Genomic DNA, 8,551 nt, shown 5'->3' on the forward strand with positions numbered 1-8,551 from the left:
AGAAACAAGCATAAAAATCAAAACATCTACAATAGTGATAGTAATATTAATGATAAAATAATAGTCAGTGCAAAGTAGCCTACAGATTCTTTGGTGGGGCGGTGAGGGACCTGGATAAGGGCTGGGGGGGCGCTGGCCCAAAAAGGTTGAGAAACACTGATCTAGATGAAGCATTTCTGTATTTTGGGGAAAAGGTTCAGACGGTAAATCTGGGTGGGGCGTGAAGTCCAGATTTCTGGTCAGAATCAAACTTCCAGGTCTTCTGCTGACGGTTCTGTCTCAGAACCTGCAACCCGACCCGGATGTGGCTAAAAATAGTCTCTGATTTTCAATTTATTCTTTTATTTTCTCACTTTTTATAAAACAGAAATATTTTCATCAGGGCAACACTTCAAGACTTTTTGTTTAATTCTGAGAACATAGTTGTAATTTTAGCAGAATAAAGCTGCATCATCTTACCAGAAACGTCTTAAACTCCTGAGAAAAAGTCGTTTTAAAGAGAGAAAAGCTTCCAGTTATCAGGATCCCTCTAGTTTCTTAGTCCTGCTGCTGATAAAAGATTTTAAAATATGAAATATTTCCTTGTCTGAACTAGAGGTGTGTCGATCAATCTGCCACCGGTCAAAATCGGCCGATTTTCGTGATCGGTGATCGATCAGCGTCTGCTGTTGCTGATCACAATCTGATCATCTGCATCTCCTGTTTCCTTCTCAGCCTGCAGCTGCTCTCCTGTAGTGAGGAACTTTAACTGACTGGGGTCGTTTGGTGTTGGGTTGCAGAATTACCTCGGGGTGAAGCATCAACACCACGAATCTAATATATTTAAAAACAAGAACTTGATTGATTTGGCTGCATCAGTGCAGGAACCAAAGACATCCGGACCCATCAGCAGGTAGAGCAGCGCAGCTACCAACACTCACCGGATTAGCATCACGGTCAGAAAGCTGAACAAATAACCCCAACAATAATCCAAGTCTTGGAGCTGCGGAGTGAGACGCCGGTTCTGGTTCTGGTTCTGCTGTCGGACCGCGGCTAGTGGGGGTAATATTTGCCAGACGGGCTCAGCCTCCAGACGGTGAGCTCTCACAGCGAGCAGCTGCTTGGAGCTGAAAACGGATCTGATCTGAAAAATGAACGGCTCTCCTCCTCTTGTGTTCTGCAGAATTACTGGGCTCAGCAGAGACAAACGATCAGCCAGGCCCTCAGGAGGTTCTGGTTCAGTAACTCAGGACTGTTTGTTTGATAAAGGCAGATTTATCCGACTTACTGTTAAATATTATTTTACTGATTGCAGGTTTTTCAGTCCTTTTCACTGAATAGCTGCTGTTATTCAGTTATTCTGCTGTTATAACTGCAAGTATTTTGCATTTGTATGTCTGAATTAGGTGAATTTATTGACGGATCACATTTATACGTAAAGCGAAAAATTAACAGCCAATCCAGGTGATCGGCTGCAAAAAGCCTGATCGGTGCGTCCCTCCTGAAAACTGATACCAAAACAGAATTTAATTTGTATAGTTCTCATGAAATGACTTCTTCTTTCTCCTCATATTCTGACTTTATTTTAGTAATTAAATAAGTGAAATGATTTGAGCGGTGAGCAACGCTGAAAGCAGAAATTAGATTTACCGTAAATCCCGGACTACAGAGCGCACCTGATTATAAAACGCACGCTCTAATTTCAAAAAGAAAATTAATTTTGTTTTTTTATAAGCCACACCAGATTTTAAGCCGCAGATTTCTCTACTGCTCCAGGTTTTCCACAGCGATGCAGCAGCAGCAGAGGGGCGGACAGCCGCCATCTGAGTCATAACAGGTCAATTAAATATCACATTTATTACGGTTGAAAAAGAAAAAGGTGCCAAGTTTAGATTTAACTGAACTGATTACGGTAGTTTCTGAACGGTAACTGTAACAGTGCTGATCCTTCGTGTTGCTACCAGCATGAGCTAAATGAAAATGGCCGCTTTCTTCTTCTTCTTCTTTAGATTTCAACAGCAGCTTGCATCCATTATTGTTGCACTACTGCCATCTACTGGATCCTAATATCTATACCTCAAATTCTCATAATGATCCCAGTATTATTTAAAAAACGAAAAATCTTCTTTTTCTCCTCAGTGCTATGTACTGATTAACAACATTCTCAAATTTCAATTCCCTATTAAAACCTAATTACGTTTTAATGGCGCTTTCTTCTTTTATTTCCAATTTTGACTTCCAATGATTCACTTCCTGCTAAAGAGCCCCCTGGTGGTTGAAGAAAAATCCACATATAAGCCGCATGGTTCAAAGCTTAGGAAGAAAGTAGCGGCTTATAGTCCGGAAAATACGGTAGTTTATTAAAATAAATTTATATCAAATAAATCAACATTAGAATTAAAAAAATGAAGCAGTAGCAGACAGGAAGTGATGCAGAGTGGGGATGTTTATCGATTCTAGAAAATCAATTCATCCCATTGATCCATGTGGATCAGAACCACTCGAAACAGGAAAAAAACTACATAACTTTTTAATAATGTTAACGCTGCATTATTAACATGCAGACATTTTGTCCTGGGAATGATTTAAAAACAATTATAGATCATGTTTGTGACACATGAACTTACTGAGTGGCTTCAAATATTAAACCATTGATTCATTAAAATACAACAAAATCCATGATTTTTGGTAACGGAGATTATTCCTCCATGATGTCCGGAGATGATGCTGCAGTTACATGAAGTTGAGGTTTTACAGATTATTTTGATCATAAATTTTACTGGAAATCTCAAAATACAAGAAACAAAAACTTTGTAAAAGTGAAAACATTTTAAAACTCATTTTCACACTCCAGACTTCAGATTATTAATTTGTTTCTGGTTTATTGTTTGGAGGCAGAGGTCGAATTAAACAAGTATTTTTCGTCTCTTATGGTTTTTAAACGTCGGCGGCCATTTTGACGGATCGCTTCGCCGACGTTTCCAACTTTACGCTCATCAGATGATTATTACAAATTAATTTATGAAAGTTTTCTGTTTTAAGGTCAAGTGGCAGAAACGGCAGGAGGAACGATTTCAGAAGAAATAAATTAACATGCAAAAACATTTTGTCATTCAATGTATAGATTATAGAGATTATATAGATTATACATTATATCAGCAGTTAAAATAATACATAGTTATGTTAAACATACTGCATCTGAACTACTATATTTTTCTTTATATCAGATAATATCCTGGATATTTCACTATTTACGCTAATCCTTCATCTTCTATGTTAATTTTTAAATAAAACTGGAAAAATTCTAATTTTTTTCCAGTAGCTGCGGTGCTAACCTCTGTAGCTGCGTATAATAAACATTTTATAAGAACAAAATGTTTATTATGGGAATGATGTTTGTAACTTTATATTGTAATTTAATTTAAACTGCCATGAAATGTATTTAGTTATTATTGAGAAAGAATCAGGTTTATTCTACTTCCTGCTTCATTTTCAGCAGTAAGTAAGGTGTTTGTGTATTAATTTAAGGTTGCCATGGCAACGGGCACAGGCACGGACCAGAGGTGTAATCGGTTCTGACTTCCCCCTGCAGAGCTGAAGCGTTCGCTCTACGCGCTCTTCTCCCAGTTCGGCCAGATCGTCGACATCGTGGCCATGAAGACGATGAAGATGAGGGGCCAGGCCTTCGTCGTCTTCAAGGAGCTGACGGCCGCCACCAACGCGCTGCGCCAGCTGCAGGGCTTCCCCTTTTACAACAAGCCCATGGTACGCCGCCGCGCAGCTGACCGCCTCTGTAGCCGCGGCACTAGCCTCTGCAGCTGCAATGCTAACCTCTGTAGCCGCAATGCTAACCTCTGTAGCCGCAATGCTAACCTCTGTAACTGCGATGCTAACTTCTGTAACTGCGATGCTAACTTCTGTAACTGCGATGCTAACCTCTGTAACTGCGATGCTAACCTCTGTAACTGCGATGCTAACCTCTGTAACTGCGATGCTAACCTCTGTAACTGCGATGCTAACTTCTGTAACTGCGATGCTAACCAGTTCTGCTCTCTTCCAGAGGATCCAGTACGCTAAAACCGACTCAGAGGTCATCTCTAAGATGAAAGGCACCTTCAGCGACAAGGAGAAGAAGAAGGAGAAGAAGAAGAAGGCCCAGGAGGCAGCGGCGGCAGCTAACGCCGCTAAGAAGCCTTCAGCGGTGAGTGACCCCTGCATGACCTCTGGCTGAGGTCACATGCTCCACACTTGGTTCCTTTCTGTTGGATCACAGCTGCTGTCTGTTTCCTGTCTGCAGACTCTAGCTGTGCCTGCGCAGACGCCTGCAGTTCAGGTAAGCCGTCTGAGCTCACCTGAGCTGGTTCTGAAGCTCGCCACCGACCCGTCCGATCAGAACCTTGCCCAGTTTGGTTTACAGAAGTCTGAACAGTGTGGCTTAACCCAGTCCAGAGGTTCTGGTCTCAGTAGAACCCAAACAGCATCATGGAGGAACCCAGCAGCAGGTCGGGAGGTTCTGGTTCTGGTTCTGATTCTGTTTATAGCAGGTTAGGCCGGCTCACGTTAGCCACGTAAAAGAGCGTTCAGACACTGAAAACTATCGGAAACAATTTAGGTTCAGGTTTCGAGCAGATCAGACTGTTCTGGGTGGAACAACACGGATTGGATTGTTCAGAACCAACCTGTGGATGTTTTCGGGTCAGAACCAACCCGTCTCTCTTCTGTTTTCAGGTTCCAGACAATCCTCCAAACCACATCCTGTTCCTGAACAACCTGCCAGAGGAAACCAACGAGATGATGCTGTCCATGCTGTTCAACCAGTGAGTGCTCAGCTCCTGCAGACTAGCCAGCAGCAGTTAGCAAACACCGCTGAGCTCGTTACAGCAGCTGCTGCTCAGAGCATCACTGGTAAAAACATTAAGGGGTTAAAACAGGAGCCATGTTGGAATGACTTCCTGGAAGCGGAGCTTCAGAAAGAGACGGAGGCCCAAAAGAGACGTTAATAAGGAAATCAAATTTCTTTCAAGTCATGAGTGATTTATGTAGTATTTTCTAACAACTGAAGGAAACAGTTACTGGATTAAAACGATTCTGTGTCCCTGGAAAATAGATGATACTGGTCCTTTAACATGAAGAAACGTCCAGCAGAAGCAGAGCAGAAATCTGCTGGCGCTAACTCAGGGCTGAGTCACAACTCAGTGACGGCAACAAGGCGACACGCTGCTGGATCGTAGCGCAGAGGCAGGAAAGTGTTTCTGGACAAAAACTTTAGTTTGTCTCCGTTTAAGTGAAACGTCGTCCAGGTCGTTAAGTCCCGCCTGTGGCCTAAACAAAGGCTCTGCAGCTGAGCTAAGGACCGCCCACCTGATTAGCATAATGACCTTGATGTCGGGTCTTAATGTTTCTGTTGCTCTGTGTCGGTTTCTGCAGGTTTCCGGGCTTCAAAGAAGTGCGCCTGGTTCCGGGGAAACACGACATCGCCTTCGTGGAGTTTGAGAGCGAGACGCAGGGGGGCGTGGCCAAAGACGCACTGCAGGGCTTCAGGATCACCGCCACCTGCGCCATGAAGATCACCTACGCCAAGAAGTAGCTGCTCCGCCCGCACTCTGGACTCACTTTTACTTTATTACTGTTTCTTTTTGACGGATTAAAGAATCATCTGGATTTTTGTAAAATAAATGAATTAAACGACTTATCAGTTTGGTTTCTGCCTTCTGGGACAAAATATTGATTCAGAAAAAAAATCTAATTATAAATGACAGGATGATTTTCTCCTAACGTTTCTGTAAAGCAGAACATTTATTAATATTTAGATCAAATCAGGAGTTTCTATGAGATGCAGTGGTTTATTTCTCTAATCTGAGTTAAATTAAACCAAAATGTTCTGGGAGGGCTTTTAATTTGAAAAGGCAGAACTGTGGATCTGTAAACAACACGGATGCTGATGATCAGCAGCTGTTGGCAATTGCTGGGTGTTAGCAATCAGCATTTGTTAGCAATGAGCAGCTGTTAGCGATCGGTAGCTGTTAGCGATCGGCAGCTGTTGATCAGTAGCTGTTAGTAATCAGCAGCTGTTAGCAATCGCTGGGTGTTAGTGATCATCAGCTGTTAGCAATCAGCATTTGTTAGCAATCAGCAACTGTTAGCGATTGGTAGCTGTTAGCAATCGGCAGCTGTTGGTGATCAGTAGCTGTTAGCAATCGGCAGCTGTTAGCAATCAGCGGCTGTTAGCGATCAGTAGTCGTTAGCAATCAGCAGCTGTTAGCGATCAGCAGGTGTTAGCGATAGGTACCTGTTAACAATCAGCGGCTGTTAGCGATCGGCAGCTGTTAGGGATCGGCAGCTTTTAGCAATCGGTAGCTGTTAGCAATCAGCGGCTGTTAGCGATCGGCAGCTGTTAGCGATCAGCAGCTGTTAGCAATCAGCGGCTGTTAGCAATCGGCAGCTGTTAGCGATCAGCAGCTGTTAGCAATCGTTGGGTGTTAGTGATCAGCAGCTGTTAGCATTCAGCATTAGTTAATGATCGGCAGCTGTTGGAGATCAGTAGCTGTTAGCAATCGCTGGGTGTTAGCGATCAGCAGCTGTTAGCAATCAGCAGCTGTTAGCGATCGGTAGCTGTTAGCGATCGCCAGCTGTTGGTGATCAGTAGCTGTTAGCAATCAGCAGCTGTTAGCGACCAGTAGCTGTTAGCGATTAGCGGTTGCTGGTTGTTAGCGACCAGTAGCTGTTAGCGATTAGCAGCTGTTAGCGACCAGTAGCTTTTAGCGATCAGTAGTTGTTAGCGACCAGTAGCTGTTAGTGATTAGCAGTTGCTGGGTGTTAGCGACCAGTAGCTGTTAGCGATCAGCAGCTGTTAGCGATCAATAGCTCTGCTTGTGGATGTTTAGTGTACTACGGAGCAGAAAGCTATCAATAGTAGCCACACAGGCTCACCTGCTAGAAGGAAACAAACGCACCCAGTACAAGACTTTCATTCTATTGGCTGAGAGGTTGCCAGGCAACTAAGGCCGTTCCATGTTTTGTAAGTGAGCAGAGTCTTCTTTCAACATTAACATGTGTTCTTTAATTATACCAGCAAAATTCTCCCATACAATAAAAAAAGGCTTTAACTGAGCCGCTCCTCACACGTGGAGGAACAGTTCCGCTCTGGTCCCGGTTCTGATGGCGGTCCGGTTCGGTCTCATGTGGATATTATTGTTTGAATTGAAACGTTTGTTATTTATGGTTAACTTCCAACAAGACGTCGGAAGAAAGAAAAGTTTTTATTTTGATTTAAAACATTATAAGAGCTTAAAGAAATAAAAATGAATTAAATCCAGATTTATTTTGGATAAAAATTAAAATGACAGAAGTCCAGTTTACGAGTCCAATCAAATCAGGCAAGACTTTTGCTGTGAAATAAAAATAAATAGAGGCTAAAAGAAGTCAGAAAACGTTTATTTTGTTCAGCTCTGACCTTTCACAATAAAAATCATGTTAAACAAAAAATTCTCGTGATTATTATGTCACACAGCTTCAGCTGCTTCTTCTTGAAATAAATGTCCTTTCAAATTAAAAGCCCATCCACTAGCTTTTAATTAAAAAAAAGTGGAGGTAAGAAAAAACCGTTTAAAAATAAGAAACTGATTTTTGTTTAACATTTCCTGATGTTTTCACATTAAAAGCATCAAAAAGCAGAAACATAAATAAAAACATTTCCCTTTTCTGGTTCCAGCTGCTGCCGGCTCCACACCTAAAGCTTTTAATTTGAAAATCCTCCTCCTTTAGTGTTTCCTGTCGTCAGGCTGTTGATCAGAGTTTCAGCCAGACAGGTCATGTGACCCGATCTTCCTCCTCTATCTCCTCCTCCTCTGGAAGGCCTTCGCCTCCCTCTGCCGCTGCAGGTCGTCCTGCGGCTCGTAGTCCGAGTCGTCGCCCGAGTCGTCGCTGATGAAGCTGTCGTCGTCGGGGTCGTCGTCGGGGTCGTCGTTGGGGGGTCTCGTGGCGGCGGGGCGGGGGGCTGCAGAGAGGAGTCTGGGTTTCAGAACCGATCGGATCTCTGCAGATGAAGAGCTTCAAAACGCTGCTCTTCATCTTCACTTCCTTCCCAGAACTTCACTAGCAAACCGTCCGGCTGCGTCCATCCGCCATGCTGTCAAACCCGCTCAGAACCCGGCCCGTTTGTTAGCTCTGGCCAGTAAAACGTGAAAAACCCGTAACTAAAGGCCGGACTCACCGGGTCGCTCTGGGTGTCTGAACTGCTTCCGGTGGACAAGATTCTTCCTGAAAGCAGAGTTTCAGCCGTGACATCACACAAGGCTTTATGACATCACAGCTCAACAGATTCATGAAGAACAAACGGATTAAAGTCACTGCTAGAAAATAACGAGCCAATCAGGAAGGGAAATGTCTAACATCAAAAAATAACTATTTTAAAAGGATAATTAATCGGGTCCGTAGTTTATCGGGTCGTAGTTTATCGGGTCGTAGTTTATCGGGTCCGGAGTTAATCGCGTCTGTAGTTTATCGGGCCGTAGTTTATCGGGTCTGGAGTTAATCGCGTCTGTAGTTTATCGGGCCGTAGTTTATCGGGTCG

General features: G+C 43.2%; 2 protein-coding genes across 3 annotated transcripts in view; one reads left to right on the top strand and one right to left on the bottom strand.

Moving 5' to 3' along the window:
* The window catches only part of snrpb2 (small nuclear ribonucleoprotein polypeptide B2), a 9,608-nt gene extending 3,939 nt beyond the window's left edge, over nucleotides 1-5,669 (top strand). Inside the window, exons 3-7 of one of the 2 annotated variants that reach the window (XM_007578497.2) lie at nucleotides 3,572-3,744; nucleotides 4,040-4,180; nucleotides 4,277-4,312; nucleotides 4,708-4,796; nucleotides 5,407-5,669. In XM_007578497.2, coding sequence (XP_007578559.1) covers nucleotides 3,572-3,744; nucleotides 4,040-4,180; nucleotides 4,277-4,312; nucleotides 4,708-4,796; nucleotides 5,407-5,566 — 599 coding nt within the window. In that variant the 3' untranslated portion in view covers nucleotides 5,567-5,669. Of the gene's footprint in view, nucleotides 1-3,571; nucleotides 3,745-4,039; nucleotides 4,181-4,276; nucleotides 4,313-4,702; nucleotides 4,797-5,406 lie in introns of both variants that reach the window. The other variant, XM_016664381.1, reaches the window with a different exon arrangement.
* Nucleotides 5,670-7,600: 1,931 nt separating this feature from the next.
* The window catches only part of aplf (aprataxin and PNKP like factor), a 9,660-nt gene continuing 8,709 nt past the window's right edge, over nucleotides 7,601-8,551 (bottom strand). The window contains exons 9-10 of the mRNA XM_016664380.1: nucleotides 8,192-8,238; nucleotides 7,601-7,975 (exon numbers count right to left, since the gene is read on the bottom strand). Coding sequence (XP_016519866.1) covers nucleotides 7,812-7,975; nucleotides 8,192-8,238 — 211 coding nt within the window. The 3' untranslated portion in view covers nucleotides 7,601-7,811. The remainder of the gene's footprint in view (nucleotides 7,976-8,191; nucleotides 8,239-8,551) is intronic.

The sequence above is a fragment of the Poecilia formosa genome, unplaced genomic scaffold (assembly GCF_000485575.1).
Source record: "Poecilia formosa unplaced genomic scaffold, Poecilia_formosa-5.1.2 Scaffold481, whole genome shotgun sequence".
NCBI classification, from domain to species: Eukaryota; Metazoa; Chordata; class Actinopteri; order Cyprinodontiformes; family Poeciliidae; genus Poecilia; species Poecilia formosa.